At 44.2% G+C, this 27,012-nt stretch overlaps 4 protein-coding genes across 6 annotated transcripts; 1 reads left to right on the plus strand and 3 right to left on the minus strand.

Moving 5' to 3' along the window:
- Positions 1 to 1,243: 1,243 nt before the first annotated feature.
- Positions 1,244 to 6,555, minus strand: LOC102699842. Its single transcript, XM_040521333.1, has 8 exons — positions 6,342 to 6,555; positions 5,731 to 5,836; positions 5,508 to 5,609; positions 4,644 to 5,420; positions 3,305 to 3,662; positions 2,359 to 2,440; positions 1,977 to 2,237; positions 1,244 to 1,792 (listed from the first exon to the last, which is right to left on the minus strand). The coding sequence occupies exons 1-7, from the start codon at positions 6,453 to 6,455 to the stop codon at positions 2,037 to 2,039; spliced, it is 1,740 nt and encodes a 579-aa protein (XP_040377267.1). The 5' UTR covers positions 6,456 to 6,555; the 3' UTR covers positions 1,244 to 1,792; positions 1,977 to 2,036.
- A 2,932-nt stretch (positions 6,556 to 9,487) lies between these two features.
- Positions 9,488 to 15,048, plus strand: LOC102714075 (THO complex subunit 5A). Of its 2 annotated transcripts, none has more exons than XM_015834027.2 (8): positions 9,488 to 9,791; positions 9,879 to 10,169; positions 10,854 to 11,190; positions 12,058 to 12,392; positions 12,904 to 13,151; positions 13,440 to 14,022; positions 14,112 to 14,225; positions 14,302 to 15,048. In XM_015834027.2, exons 1-8 carry the CDS (start codon positions 9,546 to 9,548, stop codon positions 14,554 to 14,556), a joined length of 2,409 nt encoding a protein of 802 aa, XP_015689513.2. In that variant the 5' UTR covers positions 9,488 to 9,545; the 3' UTR covers positions 14,557 to 15,048. The 2 variants fall into 2 exon arrangements, with proteins under 2 accessions (XP_015689513.2, XP_006649075.2); XM_006649012.3 differs by having other exon boundaries at positions 12,061 to 12,392.
- A 205-nt stretch (positions 15,049 to 15,253) lies between these two features.
- On the minus strand, positions 15,254 to 19,067 carry LOC102714352 (triacylglycerol lipase OBL1). Of its 2 annotated transcripts, none has more exons than XM_006649013.3 (5): positions 18,578 to 19,067; positions 17,577 to 17,770; positions 17,448 to 17,481; positions 16,740 to 17,359; positions 15,254 to 15,807 (listed from the first exon to the last, which is right to left on the minus strand). In XM_006649013.3, exons 1-5 carry the CDS (start codon positions 18,912 to 18,914, stop codon positions 15,556 to 15,558), a joined length of 1,437 nt encoding a protein of 478 aa, XP_006649076.2. In that variant the 5' UTR covers positions 18,915 to 19,067; the 3' UTR covers positions 15,254 to 15,555. The 2 variants fall into 2 exon arrangements, with proteins under 2 accessions (XP_006649076.2, XP_015689047.2); XM_015833561.2 differs by lacking the exon at positions 15,254 to 15,807 and adding an exon at positions 15,814 to 16,157.
- A 5,596-nt stretch (positions 19,068 to 24,663) lies between these two features.
- On the minus strand, positions 24,664 to 26,210 carry LOC102712047 (flavonol synthase 1). The gene is made up of 3 exons (XM_040521044.1): positions 25,616 to 26,210; positions 25,197 to 25,524; positions 24,664 to 25,107 (listed from the first exon to the last, which is right to left on the minus strand). The coding sequence occupies exons 1-3, from the start codon at positions 26,071 to 26,073 to the stop codon at positions 24,895 to 24,897; spliced, it is 999 nt and encodes a 332-aa protein (XP_040376978.1). The 5' UTR covers positions 26,074 to 26,210; the 3' UTR covers positions 24,664 to 24,894.
- Between the last annotated feature and the right edge of the window lie 802 nt (positions 26,211 to 27,012).

Raw genomic sequence — 27,012 nt, forward strand, 5'->3', positions numbered from 1 at the left:
CTGTAGATGCTCGAGTTTGAAGTAAGAGAAGTGTATATATGATGAAATTTATCTAAATTATAGCTAAAAATTTGGAATGGATTCCTGGGCACCCCTCTCCATATATAGCTCCAACCCTAAACCATACTACACTTCACCTTACCCGGGTCAGACCAACAGTTGTAGTTCAACTCCAAACTTGAGTGTACTATTTAAAAGGTGCAGGGGCAGGGGCTCAATGAGACAATGACAACCGTACTCACTAGAACTAGACAAGATTGAGGTGGCGTTTAGATTGAGAAAATTTTTGGGAAAAGTGTCACGTTAAATGTTTGACTAGATGTCGGAAGGAGTTTTCGGACACGGATGAAAAAACGAATTTCACGGCTAGCCTAGGAACCGCGAGACGAATCTTTTAAGCCTAATTAATCCATCATTAGCACATGTTAGTTACTGTAACACTTATGACTAATCATGGACTAATTAGGCTCAAAAGATTCGTCTCAAGATTTCTTTCATAACTGTGCAATTAGTTTTTTGGTTCATTTATGTTTAATGCTTTATTTACGTGTCCAAAAGTTTGATGTGATGTTTTTGGAAAAAAATTTAAGAACTAAACAAAGCCTGAGATCCAGTATGGTAGCTTTTGTGATTGCACAATTGCAACTGCACGTAAATCGGAGTCCTCTATTTCTTGATCTAACCGTCCTATAATCAACTTCTATAGTAAAAAACAGAGCATTATTTTCTCATATTTTATCATTTTATTATTGCTGCTACAGAGCTCAGCTGCATCTCAACCGCCCATTTTGGTTCCTGGCCTGAACCAAATCCTACTAGTACATATGGGTATAGGTATTAGAACAAGACATAGTCAGTAAACTGGCTATAAGACTCCACGTAGCCTTTATCTAGTTCACTAATATAGTAGTTAGCTATTCATTATTAATATGAGACCCACTTATATATCTCATAGAGTTTTTTTTATGCCCGAGTTGTCTATAACCTTACCATCCGCTTCTCCTCTCCTTTATTTTAGTTGGCTTATAGCCAGCTTATATCCTGCTAATATACTTGCTCTTAGGTGCATCATCCTGTCTAGAACATGATCCCGTACCATTATAGCCTTCACTTCAAATTGTACTTGAAGTTAGCAGCAACCTTTTGCATCCATCCTATGCATACAAAAAAATTTAGAACCAGCAATTTGTTCATTCCTTTTTTTTTCCTTAAAAAATGACTTGGCCTTCAGATTTATTACTTCACTCGCATATTGCTAGCGCTAGAGCACTTATTTCTCAGTGGCACTCAAATGTTGGCGAGTCGGACTAAACTCCAGCTCTACATCAGTGCTCGGTAAGGATCCCAGACGAGGCTCAGTGAGCAAAACTGGAGAAGAGGCCAAAAGCTGCAGCCGTGGATAACCTCTTTCAATACAGTATCAGTACAAGACTACAAGGTCCCCAAGGCTTCGCACTGCATACAGAATCCCATGGAAAGATATACATATCAATCGGAACGCGAGAACCAGGCCAATCTGGTGATAACTAGAATAAAGCTCTCGAGGGAGACTATTGGGCGTACAGAGATTGTAGGCACAAAATAACGGGAGCAATAATCCACTACAATAAGCACAGATAATCGACTTTGCTCGATGACCGGTTTCTACTACTCCACTGGTACCAAAGGTATTTCATCGATCAGACCATGCAAACTCTCTTTAATTAATCCCGTCACCTACAGATGCCGCAGCAAGGAAAATTTTGACTTCCTGATTAATTCCGATTTGTTGGTTGACATGAGCTGCAACGTCCTGAAGATTCATGTGAAAAGTTAGTACATTTTCCAGTAAATATGCTCTAGTAAGGATGTCCTACAGATCAACCTATTCGGAATGTATAAAGCCACACAAAATGCAAGCATAAAACTAGCCACATGCCACCACACATTGGCACTACAACTAGTTTACCGATATATATATATAAGCAAAAACTCACCAAAAAGTTTGCACATTGGCACATCCATTGCTGCACCCATGGCAACCAACTATGCCACAATTAGCAAGCATGATAGGTGAAACAGCAACTGAAAGATTTGCCCGTTCTCCTCAAGTAAGACGCTTTCTTGGTTGCTCTCACTCCACATTGATCTTCACTCACAGAAACAGCACTACGCATGTCTTGCGCCTTCTTTTGAGCACTGCGTAGTTTCCCCAAGATTCTGTCCATCGACGATGACCTTTTTTTTTCAAGCTTCATCTGAAAGTACAGCAAGCAGAAGGTGTAACCATAACTTATTTAAAAAAAACAGAAACATTTAGGACAATCAAATATACAAGCAAACCACAACTGGTACAAGCAAAGAAGTACAAAAGACTACCTCTAACTTTCGAATTGCTGCCTCTGCTTTTGCTTTCTGCAAATTTTCCCAAGCAGTGATCTTTGCTTCCTCCCTCTTGCACCTTAACAGAAAAAAAGGTCAAAGCAATAGAACATGCTTAACTAATAGTGAAAAATATTCTAATAATCAGTGCACATGTTTCTCTTTCTTCTACTACTATTTGTCTGGAGTTCTGGTTCACTGAACAGAAGAGTAAAGAAAGCAGTGCAAGCATATTTTGTTGTGTTTAATGGGGGAAAAGGTACAAAACTTGAATAACAAAAAAACTACAGTGAAGGGACTGAAGAAAATTTGCAGATATCAAGGCTAAATTTTAATGTGGGTAAGTGTATATCTAATCTACACAACATTTGATCTCGACTATATTAGTTTGTTTTTCTCCCTTACTAACAATTTCACAGTCTAGGCTCTTATATTATAAATTGGGATGCTGGGCATGCTGAACTCTATAAAAGAATCTGTGGCTAACGATCGTACCGGCATGTTAAAACATATTTGCAAATTATTATTCATCACATAGTACTAGTTAAAAGGAAACAGAGCAAATAATTAAATTATAACTTATTGGCAGACAATACAAGAGTGAAATCAAATTCTGTTTGCCACCTCTAACATATTTAGTTTGTTGTCATACACACACACAGCCTACATTTGTAGAAGCATACAGCCAAATCAGCTTCAGCTTGAGTGTGGCATATACTTCTATTTCAGGTGTCAACAAATACCACGTAAGATTTTCAAAATCCAAACCAATTTAGAATTAGTCGTTATCGCACTAAACTAGGTGGGAATACAGGAATTGGTTACAATATAAGTACAAAACTGTATGGTTGGGTCTAAGTTCAGATCAATTTACAAATAAAACAATTACAAAAATGAAAAAAGTTTATTTCTTTGATATACAAACATGAAAAAAAAATCTTACTTTGATATGCAGCTCTCTCTTTCTTTTTCATCAAAAGATGGAGCCCGAGTCTCAATTGTCTTCTTCCTCCACTCAACAATATTTGTTGACCGCCTATCAGAGCCTCGTGTTACATGCCGCTTGGACCACCGGGTCACAGTTACTTGATCATCTACCTGCACATCTCGTACTTCAGGTTTAGGTAAATGACTATTGGGCTCTTTAATTGGATGTCCAGATGGTAAACTGGAACATGAATGTCTTGCTTTCGGAGAAGACGATATACTGTCATCAGGGCTCATTTGTGTGGCAACATCTTTCTTTATTATTGGACTGGAAATAACCGAAGTTTCTCCTTGCAGGCCTTGCAATCTATCATCTGTACACAGGGTGCACAAAGGCAACATTTAATTAGCATATATGAATATGTAAAGCTAGTTGATTTAACTGCACAAAATCCCTGATGCATAAAAATGAAATAAAATCTTATGTTTGGTTTACAAATATCTTATTACATTCATTTCCTTAGTAGATAATATGGAAATAGCATATCTTGATGTAACCTGTCTGATGGCATACATGGTTATAGAAACCCTTTTAGAATGCCCTGTCTAAATGACAGAACTGGCCTTCTGAACACAGAAGATCACAGAACATATCAGACACATGCAAGGCCTCAGAACTGGCAAAAACACGATGATGCAAGCCAATTCAAATGTCCTAGAACAATCCACAAGACCACATGTAAAAGTATCAAATGTTTAAGTGCAAATGAAACAGGCTCTTTTGCATGCTTAGAAATCTGAAAACAGGTAAGATCAATCTTAAAAAATGACTCACATTTGAATGCGGAGGGGTTTTAAGATTGAAATCTCCACCTTTGAGCTAAGTTATATTAATCGATGAACTTTAAATGCATTAGCATGTAATTGTATGATGTTATGCATGTGAGCATCTTTCTTATTATTGTATCATTGCCAAAAATGGCAGGATAAATTGCAAAATAGCATAATTTCATTTTCATGCACGCTCACTAACCACTACGAACTAAAGTGCAAAGTTTTAAATTTGTTGATAGCAAAACAAATCACAAACACCTGGCCACCGAACTAGCCTATCCCAACCTCAATGGAAAACTTGCATATATAAAGCTGGTTAAAATAGTAAACTTCTACTGGGATTATAAGCGCATACTGGACAAATGACACAAGCTGCAGAACACTTATTTCAAGGTTGTGGATTGTTTCTTCTGAGATAACAAAGTGCAGGCATGACACTTGTTTCTTCTGAGAATCCGGACACATGACAAGATACGGATAAATAAGTGACAGCAATGGACAAGAGATTGTCTTAATCAAACCTTGTGCAGTTTCTTCTGAGATATTAGCAAAGGCAGATGCTTCCATAAGTGTCTCTGTCCACGCATGTATACTGGCTGATCTCAATATATACGGGTCCTTCTCTGCTGAGTATGATCTGCTGCTGCCATCATCTCCACTTCTACCTCTTCCACTGCTGAAGTCACCATTACGCACATGTTCTGGCATTAGAACCCCAGCAGAAAAAGGAGAATGCGCTGCAAAATTAGCCGCTGCCAGAACACCATCAAAGCAGGGCACAAATGGTGAAGCAGTCGCATAAGCACCCGGTATTCCAGCTGGGTGGCCAAGCGGACCACTCTTTGACTTGGGCCGTCTATGGTGAGGCGCCGGGGCTGACATCCTTCCAATCCCATCGCAGGAAACTGGACTCAGGATCCACTTCTCCGCATCCTCCCATTTTGATGGCAGCTTTCTCCCATTGTTGAAAGGAAGCACAAGCCCACTGCCCCCATACCTCCTATTGGTGCCGGCTCCCAGCGGCACCCGCTCCGAGCTCCATCCCTTAGGATACTGCATAGTGCTAGCGCAATGACGGTGGTAGTTTGGGGTCCCGGGACTAGGAAATGTGCCTGATCTGCTCCGTGATGATGCCGTCGAGCTCTTGCTCATTCCTCCAGCATTACCCCCAACCAAACACCTCGGTGACAGCACCAGCAGATCGATGCTCCCAACCCCGCCGCCGTTGAGCTCATGCGTGGCCGGTGACCGCAGTAATGCAGCACCCTCTGACCTGAGCTGCCGCTGCTTCTGGCACTCTACCAACCAACAGATTCCAGCCAAATTCAGCAACCACATTGACGAAAGCACAAGCAGCAACCGTACTGCAAAGGAAGATTAATCACCTCTCAGAGAGTGGGAGAAGGAGTCACTGGCCGCTCCCCTCTCCTCCACCGACTCCCCGCCGTCGCCTCTCCCCTCCACCACCACCACCTCCTCCTCCTCACCTGCATGTGAAAGAGGTTAGCTGCGACACGCAAGGCGACAAACCCGGGAACGTGCGGGCAGTGGGATAACACAGCACACACACACGCACACACACCCCAATCCGATCGCCCGCCCACCCACCTCGCGGTGCCGTGCCACACGAGGCGTGGCTGCCGATGCCGTGCACGCGCAGCGGCGACGAGGGCGCTGGATCTGGATCGGCCACGCCGCGAGGCCCCACCGCCGTCTGCAGAAATCGCCAACAGAGAGAGAGGCAATCGTCTCAGAAATCAAAGGAGAAAGCTCACACCGAGCGCGAGCACCGCACAGTCGCCGCACTAGTCACACTCACACTACCCCAGCCACCAGCGGAGACGAACTGAAACAGCGAGCGCGCGAGCGAGCGAGCGGAAGCAAAACAAGCAATCGATCGATCGATCCGTAGGCCTGCGAATCGCACCAAAATAGCAATGATAGAAAAGCGACGAAGCGGCCAGACGCGACGCTTTTTGCCTACCTAGCTTTGTTCAAATTTGCTCGCCCCCTCTTTTTTTGGCTTTATCTTTGCTTAGGCGGGACGGTTTTGGCTTCGCCACTAACCTCGGATCCCCCATGTGAGCTTGCGACGAGCGGAGCGCGTGCTCGGGTGTGGATCTATTGACTTCTACCGCGCCCCTCTTGCACTAAAATATACAGCAACGCGGCGAGCGGCGGCGGCGGAGGAGGGTAAGTGAAGAGCGAGAGGGGTTTACTGCTGCGGCCGCCGCCGGTCGCTTTCGCCGCTGCTGCGGCGGGGGCTTCTTGCGGCGGGAAGGAGGGTGACGGCGGTCGGCGGCGAACCCTAGCCCGGGCTCGAGGCGTCGCATTCCCCGAGGAAGCAGGGGAAGTATGGCAGTGGGGCGGGGAGAGGGGAGGAGAGGAGGGAAAAGCCTCGTTTCGCCGACGGATGCGGCAAAAGTTTCAACCGGGCGCGAGGGGGCATTTCACACACGGGCATGGGGCTCCTCGCGCTCGCTGACGTGTGGGGCCCGCCCCGCGCACCGCTCGCGTCGCTGCGTGGGCATGGGAGGGCGGGGCCCACCGGGGGGAGTTTTGTTGACTTGGCGCGAATCTTTGGTGGTGTTTATGGGTAAGAAAAAAAATGTCACGTCAAATATTTGATTAGATAGTGAAGTGGTTTTTGATACAAATGAAAAAACGAATTTCATGACTAGCCTAGAAACCCGAGACGAATCTTTTGAGCCTAATTAATCAGTCATTAACACATGTTGGTTACGGTAACACTTATGGCTAATTAGGCTCAAAAGATTCGTCTCAGGATTTCTTCTATAATTATGCAATTAGTTTTTTGGTTCATCTATGTTTAATGCTTTATTTAGGTGTCAAAAAATTCAATATGATGTTTTTGGAAAAAAAATTTGAGAACTAAACAAGACCTTGGATTAGGAAAATTTTTGGGAGAAGTGTCACGTCAGATATTTGACCGGATGTCGAAAGGGGTTTTCGGACACGAATAAAAAAACGAATTTCACACCTAGCCTGAAAACCGCGAGACGAATCTTTTGAGCCTAATTAATTCGTCATTAGCACATGTTGGTTAATGTAGCACTCATGGCTAATCATGGACTAATTAGGTTCAAAAGATCCGTCTCAAGATTTCTTCCATAACTGTGTAATTAGTTTTTTAATTTATTTATATTTAATATTTTATTTAGATGTCTAAAAAATTCAATATAATGTTTTTGGAAAAAAATTTACAAACTCAACGAGTTCTTGTGTCGGGGGCGGGTATCCCAGCCCTCCGTAGTTTAAACAATGCCGCGAACACGTGGATCACCGACTGCCTGCGCGCGCGCGCGCGCGTGGCCCCCGCGTGTCAGTGATGGCTCACGTGCCGTATCAGCCGGAGCCTGGTGCGTCGGAACGGTGGTGGGCCCGGCTTCCCTGTGGGACCCGCTCGATACAGCCCCGCTCTGTTTTTTTTTTTCATCGAGGTGAGACTGTCGTACGTGCTGCTGTGTCAGTGCCAGTGCCATGCTCGGCACGGCAGGCGCCCCCAGCCGCCTGCAGTAACGGTGGCCGCTGTCACTGGCTCAACTACTGCCGCTCGCCGATGCATGCCTTGCTTTGCTTTCTTCGCTTCTCCTTGGCCGTTTCCAAATGGAGCATGTGTCTTAGCTCTATAACCTTTTGTTAATGAATTTACAACCCATATTAGGTCACGTTTACTTGGCAAAAATTTTTGGGAGAAATATCACATCAACGGTTACGGTCACACATTTAAAGTATTAAACGTAGTCTAATTACAAAACAAATTTAGATTTCGCCTAGAAACCGCGAGACGAATCTTTTGAGCCTAATTGATCCATCATTAGCACATGTTGGCTACTATAACACTTATGGCTAATCATATTCTAATTAGGCTCAAAAGATTCGTCCCGCGATTTCTCCATAACTGTGTAATTAGTTTTAGTGTTCATGTATATTTAATGTTTTATTTAGGTGTCCAAATATTCGATGTGATTTTTTTGAAGAAGTTTTTGGGATCTAAAGGCCTTAGTGCCTGTTTGGATCCAAGGACTTTTTTATAGTCTCTTATCACATCGGATGTTTGGATGTTAATTAGGAGTATGAAATATAGACTGATAACAAAATTAATTACATAAATAAATGCTATTTCATTAGACAGATTTTTTAAGCCTAATTAAGCCACGATTAGCAAATGTTTACTGTAGCATCACATTCGTTAATTATGGACTAATTAGGCTCAATAGATTCGTCCGTAAAATAGTCTATTATATGAATTGAGTTTTATTAATAGTCTATATTTAATATTTTAAATTAGTGTCCAAATATTTGATGTGAAAGTCGTGTGATTCAAACAAGGTCTTAGTTAGAGTAGAATTTGGGCAGTTCGTTACAGCTTCAGCTAATGATGCAGTACCACTGCTGTGGCACACTGGCACTCCTATTTTAGTTATACTGCTTGGCGCGTGCTGTGGCAGAATGCACGATCATGATGGTCAGCTACTGGTAGGAGAACACAAAAGTTCACGGAGAGAGAGATATATGCGTTAAACAGTATAGGGAATTGTAGAATATGACAGTTTGCTCCATGTTCCTCTCTCGAGCGACACCTACAGTGCACTCTGCAGCACGGTTGAGCGGTGAGCCGGTGATGCTTTTAAGAAGAACCAAGTCACGTAATAATGCGGTGACCACCGATGGTGCACCGGCAGCAGCAACAGCATTTTGCTAGTACAAAGTTGTTGCAACCCAAGTCATCAACACGCCGCCTGGTTGTTCGTCAACATCGATCGCGCGTCGTTGCACGGCCGTCTTCTGCTCTTTGATGCCAAACAGTTTCTTCCGGTTACGGTGTTTACATCAGCTCCAGTTTTTGCCTCGGTGGATTGCGAAAAAAAGTAGTTCTAGCTTTGTAGTAGGGCCGATCGGAACACATGATTGTACTGAATCATCACGGGCCAGCTTGTACATTGTACGCTTGTAGTCGTATCCAATCTCGATCAAGTTCAGATGACCAAGGACAAAATGCTCGTGACATTCAGTCACAACGAGACTTCTGATCGTACATGGAGTATTTAAGATTCGTATGGAAATATTATGATGCAAGTCAAATAAAATGGCCTCTACAGTAGTGCAGTTCATGAGAGTAGAGAGTGTTTTTCACAGGGGGGGTATCTGAAAGGTTTTTTTTTTCCTACAGAAAAAGTAAATTCTTCCACATGGGCCAGAACTAACAGGCCAGATGGGCCGAGTCGCTCTCCTATTATGGGCCGAATAGATAATTCTCTCTACGAACTGGGCCTAAAACTAAACATTTAGCCCGCCCAGCAACAACTAGGTCAAGGCCGCCGAAGGCACGACCCGAATCGCCTCGCCTCCATCTCCGGCCTCGCCGCTTCGGGCACCGTCTCTCCCAGCGCCGGCCTGTGATGGCGGCGGAGCCGGTGGCGGAAGCCATGGACGTCGAAGCCCCTGCTCGACCACCCACCACCACCGCCACCGGAGCTGCCTCCGCCTCGAAGGCACGTTCTCCCCACGACGTCCTCGCGGAGACCCGCGCCTCCGTGGAGGAGGTGGCCGCCCGGATCCTCGCCATCAAGAAGGACGGCGCCCCCAAGACCGAGCTCCGCGAGCTCGTCGCGCAGATGTCCCTCCTCCTCATCACGCTACGCCAGGTCCGTTCCGCTCCAAAACCGTAACGCTCTTCGCTAAAACCCTCGCGTTAGATCTACCGTGCTCACTCGGGGGTTGGATTTGCGCAGGCGAATAGGGAGATTTTGATGGAGGAGGACAGGGTCAAGGGGGAGACGGAGGCGGCGAAGGCGCCGGTGGACTCCACTACGCTGCAGCTGCACAACCTCCTGTACGAGAAGAACCACTACGTGAAGGCCATTAGGGCTTGCCTCGACTTCCAGACGAAGTACCCGGGCATAGAACTCGTGCCGGAGGAGGAGTTCCACCGCGCGGCGCCGGCGGACATCCGCGATAAGACACTTGCTGCTGACGCGTCCCACGACCTCATGCTCAAGCGCCTCAACTTCGAGCTTGTCCAGGTTGTGTACCGTGATTAGTTCCTACCCAAATAGGAGATTTACTTGTCATGGCGTAGATTACTGTGCTTTGTTAAACTGCCCTTCTAGATAATTCGAGCCTCATAAAGAGGGAGCACAGGGTTGCAATTGCATAGAGCATTTGGATTCGGGAGGATGCTCGGTTGGGAGTTTTGTTCCAAATGATTAGGGAAATAATTGAAGGGAAGAACTGCATTATAGCTGGGATGACTGTCAGTAAATTTTACATAAATAATTAACTTGGCATGCAAAATTGGTTAGAAACGTTGAAATGTATATGAAGAGTTTTATAAAGTAATGTTTACTTTTAAGTTTAGCTTTCTAGTTTATCAAAATATTATTTAAACAATTGGAACACTTTGTTCTTATGTGATCACTGTTTAGGTATTTTTTCTTTCGGTCAGTTGATACACTATTGCACTTAAATCTGATAATTCATTGTGTGACTAGGTATTAGGACTTGTAGTGGAATCTGAATCATCTGATTTGATCTGATTTAAAGCCCTTATGCAGATTCTTTGTCCCTAATTTGTTTATCACCTCTAGTTGCCTGAATGTGTGTTTGCCTGCTATGACAGAAGTCCCTTTGTGTTTGTCTGATCTTGATTTGTCTGGGTCCCAACATTTGTTTTCTGATATCTAAAATAAGTTTGTAATCTGAAACAGCGGAAAGAACTGTGCAAGCTACATGAGAAACTGGAGCAACGGAAGAGCAGTTTGCTGGACACAATTGCAAATCAGAAAAGATTCCTTTCGAGCCTCCCATCACATTTGAAATCACTGAAGAAAGCATCATTACCCGTACAGCAGCAGCTGGGGATGCAACACACCAAGAAACTAAAGCAGCACTATGCAGCTGAATTGCTTCCAACTCCTTTATACATAATTTACACTCAATTATTAGGGCAGAAAGAAGCATTTGGAGAGAATATTGAAGTGGAGATCACTGGAAGTACAAAGGATGCTCAAACGTTTGCTCAACAGCAAGCAAAACAGGAAAATGGTTGGTTTCACATTTCATTGTTTATCTGATTTTCTATTACAGAAGCGGCAGTATACTTCGTCCCATATTAAGTTCATTTTTAGCTTCTTTCATTTGTCCCAAAATAAGTTTATGTTTAGAGTAATCATTGCCTTGATGTTTGTGAAAAATAAGGAATAATTGTATTGGGAGTAGATAAAGTGAGAAATAGTTGCATTGGGATTTGATAAAGCAGGGGTGCTCTAGTCTTTTTGCTTTTGTATTAGAGCAAGTATAATAGCAAGCTATAAGCTGGCTAAATGCTTATGTGGAGGAGAGAGAGGATGAGAGAGAGTATAAGCGGGCTGTAAGCTTGTAGCTAGCTCGGGCACAAGAACCAAAAAACTCTGTGAGAGTGACATGTGGGTCCTATATTAATGATTACGAGCTAACTACTATATGGGTGGGCTAAGAGAAGGCTATAAGAAATCTTATAGCCAGCTGGTTGGCTATATTATTAGCCTTGCTCTTAGTATGCGTGGGATGAATGAAAAATGAACTTATTTTAGAACGGAGGTAGTATTTATTATCATTCTCTCTTTGTGTGCTGCACAGTCTTTAAAGAGTAAAGAGTCTCTTTGGTCTTGTTATTTTTAGGGGTGTAATGCCGTGTATGGAATTATTGGATGACCAGATGCAATTTCGTAGTCAATACATGTTTCTAGCATAAACAATTTGTGTTATGTATAGCAGCATAGAGGCTCACTTTTAATGCTTGCTTCATTATATGTGTAATAGTTAGAATCAAATTGGTGATGGTTTTATTCCATTTACGTGTAGCATATTATTTGTAAAAGTGGTATTATAAGATATTCCTGATAAAGTGTGTATCTTATGCATCTGCAATAGCAGGCACTTTGTCCAATGGTGATAATAGAGTGGATGATGAAATAATTGATGATGAAGAAGATGCTCAAAGAAGAAGGTCAAGGTCAAGAAAAAATGTTGTGAAGGAAGCCAGTAATTCAGTAGCGTCATATCAACTTCACCCACTTAAAGTTATTCTCCATGTATTTGACACTGAAGATTCTGGAGCAAAGCGTCGGAAACTCATGGTCCTGAGATTCGACTACTTGGCAAAGTTGAACATTGTTTGTGTTGGAATTGAAGACTCAAAGGGGTTGGACCATGATATCCTATGCAACTTATTTCCAGATGACACGGGTTTAGAGTTGCCTCATCAGGTTGGAATCAGCTCATTTTGACTACCCTGACAATCGCTACCTCATATTTCTCGTCATTTTGGTTTTCCTTAGAGCATCCTCAACAGCTCATCCATCCCATCCTCCGTACTAGAAATAGAGGATGAAGAGTAAAAGTTGAGCTCCAACAGATCATCTATCTCATCATCTATTTTTAGATGTCATCCATATTAGGGGAGAGAAACTCTATATTTAGATGTTCTCTCTCCAATCCTCCAAATAGATATAGAGGATGCCATATATAGATGATCTGCTGGAGTATAAAGGGATATGAAGAAAGAAAGTGTTTTAGATGATCATCTAAATGAAGATATGGATGACCAAATTTAAATGAGCTGTTGGGGATGCTCTTATATATATGGCCATAAGCACCAGTGAGCTACCATGGCTTTATTTCATGTTGGCAACCAAATATTTTTGTGTTGCAAGTATAGCTGCTTTGTAGTTCTTTGTAATATTATCTTAAAAGAGAATCTTTATTAATTTTATGCAGATGGCTAAACTTTACGCTGGGGAGGTTCCGAACTTTAGTGAGAAGGATTCACGACCATACAAGTGGGCACAACATCTAGCTGGTATAGATTTCTTACCAGAAGTGCCTCTATCTGTTGGTGATGATCATAACAGAGCATCGAGAAATGCGGATTTGTCATCTGGGCTTGCTTTATACCGTCAGCAGAATCGTGCGCAGACTATTTTGCAGAGAATCCGCTCACGGAAGGTTGCACAGATGGCTCTTACGTGAGTCACTGCTTCATAATACTTGTAGTTTGGGGTGTAGCAAGATTTGGATGGTAGATCCTTATAGATGGGGGACAATGTACTTTGGGATGAGCTTTTTGCTTCATTGCACATGTTATTCTGAGAATGCTGAATTAGTTGATGAAAAATATTTAATGAGCAGAGTTTGTGAACATCTCGTCTCCTTTTTTACTTATGACCATTATGCATTTCCTTTGTGATAAGTAACTTCTTGTCTACCTTTTTACATCTGACCTCTTATCTTGTTTTTGAGTTATTTGATTACAGGGGGCAGCTTGATTATTTAACCAAGCTGAAGTGGCCTCAAATAGAACACGAGAATGCACCATGGGCATCACGCACCCCATTGTGTAGTCTGCATAGCTGGTCATTTACAGGAATTTTTCCTGAGCCAGCACCTCGTTCTCCTTTGATGGTTGGGGCTGCAGGAAGTGCTGACAGTGATATGGAGAGAAGATCTGTAACACACTGGGAGGAAACTGAGAATACCAGGGAGGATGGGGAGCTTCTGGCTGTGGCACCTGCTGAGAACACGCCAAATACTTCTAAAATGTCACACTCTGAGGTGTCACCAGAGGTTCGAAACCATTCTAGAGGCTTGTCCCTGATATCTAAGAGCGCCACACCATCTAAACTAAGCGTGTCACACAGTTTTGGTAGAAATGAGGACGATCTTGATCTCCTGATGTATAGTGATAGTGAGTTAGAGGAACAGACATTTGCTGACCAAGAAATTGAAAAGGTAAACCTTGCTACAGACAAATCCTGGGATGAGTACGCTTCCAGGGAGTTCACCATGGTCTTGAGTAAAACTTTGAATAATGGTCCAAAAGTTATGCTGGAAGCCAAGGTAAACTCTTCAGTTACCTTTCTTTATGAGCCTTCAGTTAAGTATGTCACCATGTACAACACAGTCTCACCATGGATCTTCATTTGCAGATTATGGTTAGCATGGAATATCCTGTTAGGCCACCATTTTTCAGATTGCAATTGCTTTCGGGGAAAACTGAAGCTTTAAAATGGCACAATGACCTTAGAGCAATGGAAGCTGAGGTTTGTACTGCGCTCTTACTTTAATGTGTTTATTACTGAAGCTTAACCGCTTATGCCAGCTACTCTTATGTTACAGGTGAATCTTCACATCCTTCAGGTTGTACCTCTGTCATATGAGGACTACATACTTACTCACCAAATTCTGTGCCTGGCTATGTTATTTGATATGCATTTTGATGAGGATCACGGTAAAAGAAAGGTTACTTCAGTGATTGATGTGGGGCTATGCAAACCAGTTAGCGGAACCATGCTTACCAGATCAGTCAGGGGACGAGACCGAAGGCAGACTATTTATTGGCGCGGCACTGACTGTTCTTCTAGTTGTTTGTAGAGTATGCATAGTGTATGTTGACCCTACTGAATCAAACACCTTGTGTCATTTTGAGGAAATTGGATGGTGACACTGTCTTTCGTCCCTTCCTGCCACGGTGAAAGAAGATTAACATGGATGCAGTGGTTATTCCTTCTGCCCTGACAACCGCAGACGCTTCTCTGTTGTGGGTTTTTTTTGTAAGAGCCAATGCAAGATATCCCTTTTTCTCACTGTCATCATCAGAACTTGGTATGCAACCACACAACATTCTGAAACTATTGTTGTATCCTGTATTACACTTAATTTTACCTATTAGTTGTGCAGCTCCAGCACGACTTACGAAGTTTTCAGCATTAAGCCCCCCCCAGAAAAAGAAACAGCCCGTGCACCAAGCATAACTTGCGTGTGTCGGTGCACGAACCGAATTGTATGTGACTAACGTGGTCTTTTTTTATAGGCACTAAACTTTGAGTCTCTTATCATATCGGATGTTTAGACATTTATTATATATAAGTAAACGTAGATTATTAATAAAACTTATTTATAATCTTGAACTAATTCGCGAGACGAATCTAATGAGCATAATTAATCCATGATTAATCTATGTGATGCTACCGTAAATATTTGCTAATTATGGATTAATTATGTTTAAAAAATTTGTCTTGTGGATTATCACTCATTTATGAAATTAGTTTATTTATTAGTCTATATTTAATCCTTCGAAATAGTTTACAAACATCTGATATGACATATGGTTAAAAAGTTTAGCCTCATTTAACCAACCCCTAAGTTGGGAGATCTGCGAGTAAGTACTACATTTAATCTTGGAAACACCGGCGTATACCAACAGGACTGGATTTCATCACGTTATTGTTGTTCGAGCCATCATAAATTTACATTGAATTTATACTGTCTTGGTCAAGAATTCTGAAGAAAATGTTGCATTCCACTTTCCCATGTCTGTTGTTACTAGTTTTATTCCTACGAGCGCTGGCGCTGACGCCGACGAACTACCACCTATCTGAGCGGCTCGAGCGCCGCGGCGCCGAGCCTGGTGGCGTTCACGTAGTCCCGCGGCGCGTGCGGCGGCAGCCCCGGCAGCAGCAGCCCGGCGGCCCTGGCGAGCCTCATCAGCCACCCCTCGCCGTACTCCGGCCCGTCGACGTAGCCGATGACGAAGCTCCGGGCGAGCTCCCACGCCGCGTTCGCGTACTTGGGCACCACCGTCAGCAGCGAGAAGTAGTTCTTGTTCGGCTCCTCCTCCGTCACCTGATTCATCACCACAAACACGAAAGCTTTAGGTGTGCTCAGCTCAGCTCAGCCATCATATCAGTTCAGTTGGAACATAATTGTGGGCTACAAGCTGCATCTGCCAAAGTCGCAAAGTGGGTTCCAGGTCCAGCCTTCCAGCAAAGTTTGCATGGATGCTATTGCTGCCCATAAAGAAGATCGAGAAGAAGCTTCTAACTTTCTCTTGGTCTATGCCATGAAAATTCTTGCTTGCAAGCCATGCGTTGCTTGCCTTAAAAACCTCACCGTGTTACATGGTCACTGGACCCTCTTTGCAAGCTCTTTAAGGTGATTGGATTACATGCCAAGAAACAATTGTCAGGAGGGCCCTACCCTACCAAAAACATGGCCTCATTATTTCCTCATTATTGTATTTTAATTTAATAGACGATGCCGATAAATTTTTTTTCTATGTTTAGAACTTATTCGATTCACAGGATAGAAAAAAACGTAGGATAGAAAAAATATAGGAAAAAGAAAGAGGAATATAGAGATTGAGAGCATTCGGATTACAGGATAGAAATATATAGGTTTAGTACTTGATTGTCTCATTCTTCCAAAGAAAATGAAAAAAACTTGGGGTGGATGCATTTTTCGTGTAATTTTCAGGTGAAAATAGTGCCAAACGAAAATTTTCAATCCTATGCAATAGTATTCCTCTAAACTTCCCTCGAGAATCCTTTGGTCCGAATAAGGCCTTAACCATTTATTTTATTAATTTTTTTTAAATATATGAAAATATGAGTCATAATTAAAATATATTTAGTAACAAATCTAATCATAACAAAATAAATAATAATTAAGCTTTTTAATAAGATGAATGGTTAAAGTTGGGCTAAAAAGTTTACGGCATTATTTATTAAAATATGGAGGGATTAGCTAATAGCTTAGTATTAGACTTTGACACTGACCTGGCCTTTGTAGAAGCTGTCGAAGTAGAGGCATGTCCCGAAGTGCTTGAACAGGAGGGCCGTGTCGTCGTAGGGCACCCTCGGCACGATGTCGTTGCAGTACACGAACCTGAAGTACCGGCTCGCCGGCGTCGACAGGTACCTGTCCATGAACCGGCGGAGCCCCTCGTCGCCGACGCGCGGCTGCCCGAACGTGTACACACCGTGGAGCCTGGCCAGCATCTCGTCCTCGCGGTGCAGCGCCAGCACGGTCGGGAAGAGGATGGCGAGCGCGCCGCCGAGGCTGTGCCCGGCGACCACGAACTTCGCGTTCGGGTTCTCGGCCAGGAAGGTCCTCAGCCGCTCGCGGATGGCGTAGTAGGCGAACGGCCTGCAGCCGTCGTCTCCGGCGCCGGTGGGATTCTCCGGCCAGCCGCCGTTCCTCTGCAGGCCCAGCGCCTTCATGAAGCCGCCGTGGACCTTGCCGACGCCGGGGATCTCGTACCACGAGAAGTCCACGTCGGCGCACCACTGCTCCGTGTCGAACGGCTTCGTGCCGCAGAACGCCACCACGGCGAGGCTCGCGTCCTCCGCCTTGTCGGCCACCATGAACGCCTGCGTCGTGTAGTCCTCCTGAAAGTCTGCGTACAAAAATGGAACAAATTAAGCGAGTTGGTGAAAGCGTCATGCAACTGACAGCATGAACGAAAAAAAAAAGGTTTTTTTTACCATTCCAGCAGTTGTAGAAACCCACGAAATCCATCTGCAAACGAAATAGATTCGCGATTAAGGTTGAAAGTGTGCTTGCAATTTCAAGATTTGGGATTTTTGCAAAGTGCAAACGAATTTTTCACTGACCTGCCAATGTTTCTGAACAACAGTTCTTACGACGAGTTCGTTCTCGTAGGCTAGTTTTGCAGCCATGATCGACAGGGCAGCATGGTAGTTCCTATCCTCTGGTTTGATCTTCTTGTCAAGTTCAATTCTAGTGTCAAGCAATCCAATGCACGATCGGTAATTGATAGATTCTCTGTCAGGCACTTTCACCTTTCCTGCAGAGATAACAATCGTCATGTTTCTTCGCTTACATCATTACTTCATTGTGATTCGACGAACAGGGGGATAAAAAATAACATATTTTTAAGTTGACTATGAAAATGTTCAGGTTTCGAAATAGAAAAATAATTAGGGCGTCGACCCCGTTATGTGTAACATTTCTTATTGTCATACGCAACTGGACATATATATTTGCTAATGGTATGAGGGACATGATTACTAAAACTAATGGACGGTTGTCCTCCTGAGGAAGCAAACGATGATATTCAACGTTAGTTTCTTGAAGCATTAGCCATAACGACAAAATTACTTTTTAAGCATGGTGACATAGAAATTAATACGAACATGGTAATTTTGCCTAGACTGAAAAATATGGTGAGACCCCCTTGATTTTGGAACACTCATCACAGCTTGGAGAAGAATTCAGGATGGAGGTTACCTATTGTTATACACTTATACTGCTACGTTGCTATACGAGGAAATGTTCTTGTCTATGGTGGATAACAAACCGAAGAATCGGAGCACGTACGCAGATGAAAGCGAAAGAATCATAAATGCAATCTATGAGAATGTGATAAATGAACCTAGGTTAATCCAATCATGTCATTGACAACCGTATCTGTACTAGGTCAAACACGTACATAAACATAAGCCAATTAGCCGGCCAAGATATCAGCTGACTTGTTCTTGCAGATGTTGATGCAGATTATCGAAGAACATGTCAGCTACTGGTGAGAGCATTCAGATTTCAGAATGATTCAGCCAAGCTAGCTGACATGCATCAACAAGTGTAAAATCTGTACCTTGAAGAGCGTGGGTGATGAGCACGAAGACGCTGCCGCCGTTCTCGTTGAGGAGGTTCATCCAGTACTCCGTCGCTCGTCCGAGCAGGGCCACCGGCTTCTTCGTCCACAGCAGCATCATCTGCGCGACCAGCGACACGAACAGCGCCCACCGGCGCCGCCGCTCGGCGATCACCGTGCCGACGGGGCAGTCCACGGCGGCGTTCTCCGCCACCTCGCACGACCACAGCAGGCGGAAGAGGTCGACGAGGCCGCCCTTGTCCGGCCGCAGCACCATGAAGTCGCTGCCGAAGCCGGCACCTCCGCCGCCATCCTCGTCTCCTCCAACTCCGGCCATTAATTCTTACGACCAACGCCAAGATCGAAAACCACGAGCACTGTAGCTTCGATTAATGGTGGTGCCTAGGAAAAGCTAGCGTCGACAGCTCGTTGCTCTTCCCGTACGTCGAAGCACAGCGACGTTTATATAGAAGTGGTCATGCAATTAGGTAGGCATGTGCGCAATTAGCAGCTGACCTAGCCGTGTCAACTCTGCCAAGCGTACAAGATTAGCTCAGAGCTCGATGAAATTTAATTGAGACGACCAGTTCGAATCGACGAGTATAAGACCTTGTTCATCGCCACGCGATTACACACGAAGGGGGAAAAGACTTTCCTGCGGAATCAAACACTTGTTTTTGCGTATATTTTGTCAGATGCATTCGAAATCCTGCGGAATTTTCACAATTTCATAGTACTTTCCAGCCAGTAGGAGAGATGCGTAATTATAATGCTCTCTCGCTAGTGCCTGTCAAGCGTGCATCGATAACGACCTAGCCAACAGTTACTCATTAACTACAGAATTATCTAACAAAAAAAATGAGATTATTCGTTGGTCATGACCTTACTACTGGTTTGTGCACAGTTCGTCAGCAGTACACACAGATATCGATCGATGGAGATGGCAATGGCATCATTTGGCTTCAGACAAGAAGCTGAAATAAAAACTGGGAAGAAGCAACTAAGAGAGTGACATGGCAAGCTCATCCTTGGAAGCTATCACCATATCCATAACTAGCCAGTTGCTCCGGCTCGATCGATTGCTTTTATGCGTTCCTTCCCCCAGCTGGCGACCATCTCGGTCAGAAACTAGCGCCCTCGGCATTTCCCTTCTACTTAGGCTTATAAACTAAAATTTAAATTTTTAACTTTAAATTTAAAGCTGATTTTGGTTTTTTACTAAGGTTTATTATCTAGTATTAACTTTTAGATCATTATATATATATATATATATATATATATTCGCTGGACACATATGTTAGTGACGAGATTCTACGCAGACAAAAAATTTCAAATCAGTGCATCACTGGCTGTTACGTGAGGCTCACGATGCGCTGGAGTGCTCGCCCAGTGCGGTGGGGGCATCCATGGCTAGCAAGGACGCAGATCCTCTTACGTAAAGTCAAGTGACATAGTTTCAGGTAACGTAGGATCTCTCGTTCCGGCTAGTTAGCTACCTTCCCTTCCATTTCCATTGCCCATCTTAGGCGTGCGATGTATTCCCGGGATCCTGAAGCCGAAAGCTTGCACTCGTCCCGGAGGCGGAAAAAGGAATTGACACCTGAAAATTTAGTGGAAACACGGCGTGATTCTCTGAAGAATTTAGCCTGAATTTCTACTAGCAACTGTTTCGTCACTACACGTGTTCTGTTCGATACAGTGGATCCAAGCAAATTATGGTCCAAGCAAGAAGAGTTGTATTTCACTATCTGTATATGTCGCATCATCAGATGAAGTAGATGGAACATTTGCTATCCTGCTCTCCACTGAAAAAGTGTCAGGCATTATTATTAGTAAATGGAAGATAACTAGATAACTACCAGGCCAGCACCCACAAAATACACAGGCAATGTAGTAGAAACAAGTATTGCATTTGGTCTTCCTCGACGTCGCTTACAAGAGAACGACGTAAAGCTAATATAACCTTAGTGGTAAGCGTCGCTTACAATAAGAAGACGCCTAAGCTACAAACTCCTGCACTACTACTGCTTCAGAAAGTCTAGCCTACGGTATATCGTAGGAACGAAAAGGTTAATGTTCACGTATCTCCGCGCGCTTCTAGCTGCTCCTGTAGGCTTCCTTGATTCTTGCTGCAACCGATCGAGACAGACCAACACCATCCATACACCCGGTACATCCGAAGTATGTACACACACGTACAGAATCTAACCTCGTTAGAGTACTCACTGCTTAGATGTAGTGCACTGTAGCACTCCTTTTTTTTCTTTTTCCTTTATTCCTTCGTCCATTAGTCTCTAATTTTCTTCCCAACTTTTCAGGGCGCTCGCACACACAACATGTGAAGCCCGTTACGATTTTATCTCACACGGTATCCATATACCATGTGTCACCTCGTATTTAACATCGTCACTCGGTATCCTCGATCGTTAAGACCTCAGCTCCTCCCTGAGCCTAGTCACGATCCCACCGCCGTTGACCGATATTGATCTTAGAGAATCACGACTCTAGTCCAACCATGTGACATGACATCCCGACAATCCAGACCTCGGTTCCTCCCTGAATCTAGTCATGGTCCTTGCCATTGACCACAGTTAACCTAAAGTTATTTGCACACATAGAGACAAACCAACCGTTTCCGAGCATCCAGACCTCGGTTCCTCCCTGAACCTAGCCATGGTCCTTGCCATTTGATACATGTTGATACCTTCTGATATCATATGATACACGTTGATACCTTCTGATACCATGTGATACCACTTAGAACCTAGTGATTGATACATGTTGATACCTTCTAGCATCTTTTTGGTATCATCTGACACATGTTGATACTAATCAGTATCATTTAGGTTTCCATATAAAAACCAAGCGATACCTATCGATAAGTATTGATACCTGTTGATACATGCTGACACCATATGATACCACTTAGAACCATATGGTACCGCTTGGTACCACCTGGTACCATGTGATACTTGTATCTTTTTGAGCTTCTCTAGTCACGCGACGCTATGATACTAGATGATACCAACCGGTATCATACCAGTTGCATCATCTGGTACCAGCTACGCGCTGGTACGTGAGGTGTATTTGAGCGCGAAGACGGTGGAGGTGTGCGACACGCGGCGGCGAGAGCGCGATGTCGGCAGAGACGGGCGGACAATGGTGGAGGAGGGCGGATGCGGGCGACGGTGGAAACAAGCAGACGCGCGGAGATGGGCGGCATGCGGGGACGTGCGGAGGTGGGGTGGATGCGGGTTTGCTTCTTTGTTTCATTTTAAGTATCATGTCCGACGGAATACCGTCTTGTAATAGTTCTTATTTGATACTAGATGATAGCATCAGGTATTTTTTGTATCATCTAATACCTATATCATACAAGTTTCTGGGATCAAGTGATACATATTGATACTAACTAATGCATGTTGATACCTGCTGGCATCATGCGATACCGCTTAGAACCAGAATGTGATATAAGTAGTCTCACGATAGTACGCACAACAAGATAATATGGTTGGACGACAACGCGAGGCGCGCGGAGGAGGGCTGTCGTCGTGCGCGGCACGGTAGCACGGAGACGCACACGGCACGGTGACATGAACGCACATGGTGTGGAGGAGTCATACATTAACTATATCGTCATTACGGAATACCGTACGCTAGCCGTCCTCCTACAACTTGCTAGCACTAGGTTTTCAGAATCCTAAGCACGCAAAGCAGCAAGTTCAGAGAAAGCCTCGATTCTTCAGAGGCCTGGCCAGTTGTTATAGAATCTTAATTACACTGTACATTTAGTGTGCTAAGTTGCTACTTGCTAACGATGTTGACTGTCAACGAAAGCAATTCTGTCAAATTTGTCTTCTCCAGAGCATGGGCAGTCAATACTACTTACTAATTTGGTCTGTATCAGATCAGCTGTACCGCTGTTTGTCCAGTTTGATCTCTGAAAGCGTCAGCGTCAAGAACCTAACTTTGGTAGGACATGTCGATCCAACTCGGAGATAATATTGCGCCTAATTTAATACCAGCATATGTGCATCTCATATGTTCTTCTTCACGAGAGGCCGGCGGCCCAGGACGCTCCATAGAGGCCCATACCAAGTCTATATGGGCCTTCCAGGCCCAATTAGAAAAGAAGCCCACTGTGCCGGATTCTCTTCCGTCTCCGATGGCCGCCGCGCCGCCGTTGCCGACGGAGTCGTCAAGCTCGCCGGTTTCCCTACTCGATCTCAGGAAGCCAAGGGCTTATTTGGTTCTCTGCTCTACTGATAATAATCTATTCGTAGTGCTAAATCCTGAGCAAGTTTTACTGTTTTAGCATTACCAAAGCTTTGGTGGGTATAATGGTATCAATAGTATTGATTTGGTAACTATCCAAATATCTGTTACTCCATGTACTATTCAAAGTTAACAATTTTTTAAGTGTCAAATCAAACAAGCCCTTATTGAAGGAGCTAGTACAGAAGGAGTCGTGAAACAAAAGAACCCAAGAGATGGACTGCCGCCTTGTCATCCTTGGACTAGGCATGGCGCCATCGCCGGCAGCAAGAAAGTAATTCTCCGTTTTATATTACAAAATACTTTAAATTTTCAAAATTAATTTAGTAATTTTGATCATATTTATAAAAAAACATTGAAACATTGATTTTCAACCCAACCAGAATATACTATTCATTCAATGTTCGATATAATAAAGCTAATTGGGTGCATATGACTATATTTTTCTATGAATTTGGTCGAACTTTAAAAAGTTTAATTTTAAAACAGTTAAAAGATCTATAATGTCACACGGATGGGCAGTACATATAATACCGTTTGACCTGTAAATTTTTCGATCAGAAGATCACGGCAGAATACATTTTAAAATGTATAGCTTCAGGAACAGAATCAAGACATGTGAGAGATCACCGGCCAACGAGTCCGAATTAACTCAGATAGTCTGATGTAGATGATTCTCTTCTTCTTATCGTTTCTCTTAAAAAAAATATCCCCCTTTTCCCCCAAAATTTACATGGTTGTGCAAATCAGTAATAGATAGTTTAAAACTAATTTTAGGATCATAGGTTTAGCGAACCGTTTTTTAAAAACTAAACCAGCAGGACCATGACCAATTATATTTAGTTAAAGAAGGTCTAAAATCTCTAGACGGGTTACAGAAAAAAGAAAAAAAAATTATGGGCTGTAACACCTCACAACACACAAATAACACATAGTTATCCACCACCAATTGAGAGAAATAACGGAGCACAACACAAGACAGCGGTGGATCTAACCAAGAAGATTAGAGGGTTCTAAACAAGTTAGATAGAGTTTTAACCATTATTTCTATTGATCTTTGCCATAAAATTTCAAGGAGATCTTCGTGGGGGCTCCAATAGTTTTAATGGGGTAGAGGGCTTGAGTCCCTGCCGCCACACGTAAAATCCGCCCCTGACGCAAGACACCGATATTGAGATTACTGTAAAGGCTATGTCATCGTTGCTAAGTCTAACGCCTCGTAACACGGCAGCTTCAGCTCCATGGCCCGTGCATCAATTTTAGTAATGGTGCCTCCAAAACAAACAAAAGGAACACCAATTTCCATGAAGGGACATTGGCCTAAGCTACCAGGCACCAGACCTATATCTAGAAAGGACCAATACCCCTAGCAAGAGTTGTCTAGCTTCATCACAGACTCCAATGTAAAACAATGACGACCTCACCTAACAGAAACAACGAAAAAGAGTTGATCGTCCATCAGAAACATAACCAAATTAGCGGGCCTCACCACACGTCCTAGACGTGACAGATGACCCATGGGCATGCTCTTAAGCATTCTTCGTGAGACTGACTTCGGTGCATTCTACTGGTAATAGAATTTAATTTAGACTGTTAATCTATTTTTATCGGACGACTATAATTAAATTATACTATTAATAATATTAGGTATAGTATAAATTTAAATGGGTAATATCGTCCTTTTTATTGTGATCTTTATTGAAAAAAATAAAATTACAAAATAATACCAATCAATTAATTTAACAATTTACCAAAATATTTTTTTAAATCAACGGATGAGATTAATTCTACTGGTACTGGTAGTATAATACTAGATGCACCGGAGAGGAACCTTCTTCGTTATCTGTGAATACAGCACGAGCAGGGTAGCATCGTCTCCATGGCCCAAGTGCCCAGGTCCAGCTACTAAGTATTTGAGTTTTTTGAGGATCGAGAAGCATCCTGAGATTTCTTTTTTTAAGTAAAAACTTATGCTCCGGATGCTAATTATTCTCTTCGTTTTAGATCCAAAGATATTTAGAAACAGTATAATTCCTCTAGTTTTACATAGGGAGCTTATTGATCTTGCAGTGCCGGTACTCCTTGTACTTCTTGGTCTTGTACTTGGCCGGACTCCCGTCGGTGATGAACTGCGGGTGCGGCCCGACGACGTGCTCCGGCGGCGGCTCGACGAACACCGGCCACGACATCCGCGTCTTCTCCTTGTTCACCTTCGTCCGGTGCAGCACCGCCTTGTACCTCCCGTTGCTCAGAATCTGCCTCACATGGCGCATCTCCATTTCAGACATGGAACTCATGCATGGAAGAAGATGATTAGATGAGGAGGAAGAAGAGTGCTTTGTACCTCGATCTGGTCGCCGATGTGGATGATGAGGGCGTCGGGGATGTACTTGGCGTCGTGCCAGTGGCCGTCCTTGCAGACCTGGAGGCCCTGGACGTCGTTGGGGACGAGGACGGTGAGCGTGCTCATGTCGGTGTGCGGCGGGACGCCGAGGGTGAGCTCCGGCTCCGGGCACGGCGGGTAGAAGTTGATCTTCTGGAGGAACACCAGGTCGTCGCCGCCGAACGCCTCCCACATGGCGCCGCCGTGCAGGCCCAGCGCCGTCGACAGGTGCTCGAACAGCTCGCGCGTCAGCCGCTGCATGTGCCTGCAGTACTCGTCGTTCGCCTCCCTGTCCGTGGTCGCCATTATTTTCCGCTTCCGGTGGCCGGCGGGCATGGCGAGCTATAAATCTTGACGGATGGATAGATGGATGTGCGTACCTGTAGCCGGCGGGGTGCTTGGGCCAGATGTCGTGGTTGACCATGGCCGGCGGCGCGAGATTGTGGAAGAAGAAGTCGACCCACGTCTTCTTGCCCTCCAGATCCTTCTGCAGTTTGGAGCCGTATCCCTCGATCTTGCCGGACGACGCGTCCATGGCGTACCGCGCCTTCTCCTCCTGCGGCAGCGCGAAGAACTCGCGCCCCACGCGCTGCAGCTCCGCCATCGCCGCGGCGGGCACGCCGTGGTTCACCACCTGGAAGAGCCCCCACTCGGCCGCGGCCTCCGCCACGCGCGCGCCGCAGCGGGGCGCCGCCATGTCGATCACCGGGATCTCCGGCGCGTCGCTCCCGCGGAACGTGGTCGCCCCGGGCCGCTCGCCCTCGGACCGCACGAACTCCGGCGGGAGCGCGGCCAGCGTCGTCGCCGCCAGCGCCTGCACGCTCTGCACCCCCGCCATTTAAACCCCTCGCGCCTGCACGCTCTGCCCTCCAAGAAAGAAGCAGCAGCTAGCAGCCTAGCTATGTGACAATGGCGCCACAGCAAGCCCGCGCATTGACCGAGAGTGAAGTGGCGGGCATGGCGATGGGTGCAGCACTGCAGCTAGTGGAGCTGGGATTAAGGGGGAGGAAACGTGCAGTTGAAAGGGACGTACGATGCACGTACGGGCGCGGGAACGGCAACGAGAGGACGAGAGGGAGACTAGGCGGAAGGCGAGGGCGACGTGGTTGCGGTTCTCGCCGCGTGCGGGCGGCGCCGGCGTGCACTTGCACGAAAACTCGCCCTTTTCCGTTTCGTCCTTCACTTTCGCATGCAATTCAGTTGCTTACTTGCTTGTTTGTTGAAGCTGGATTCTGAATTCATAGGAAACGTCCATTGGTTTATTACATGTCATCTAAATAATTATAAAAAAAATCTAGAAAGATAGATTAATATGATATATGCCACTCCACAAATATGCAAGTTTAAATATGACTTCTACAATCTGTAATAAAAATAACAACTTTTAAGCTCTGAATAATATAATAAGCATATTCATTGTCATATTTTTTTTTATAATTTATAGAAGTCATAATTTGTGGTGTTATATATTTAGTATTAATTTATCTTTATAATTTTGTTTAAATTTTTTTTGTAACTATTTATATGATATGTAATAGATGAAAGAACGTCTTCTTGAGAGTTTGAAATAGTTCCTCTTGTTTAAGGCTCTCTCGCGTCATTGGGACGAATGGCATGACACACGATAAACGAGCGGAAAGTCTACTGATGAACGCCCATGCGTGTCCATTAACCCGCGTAAACAAATTTTCTATAAATAAACTTTCTGCCTATAAATTTTATAAATATAAAATTTAGTATGCAACCTTTGTATATACATTTTTCTAACATGATATTT

The sequence above is a fragment of the Oryza brachyantha genome, chromosome 2 (assembly GCF_000231095.2).
Source record: "Oryza brachyantha chromosome 2, ObraRS2, whole genome shotgun sequence".
Lineage (NCBI taxonomy): Eukaryota > Viridiplantae > Streptophyta > Magnoliopsida > Poales > Poaceae > Oryza > Oryza brachyantha.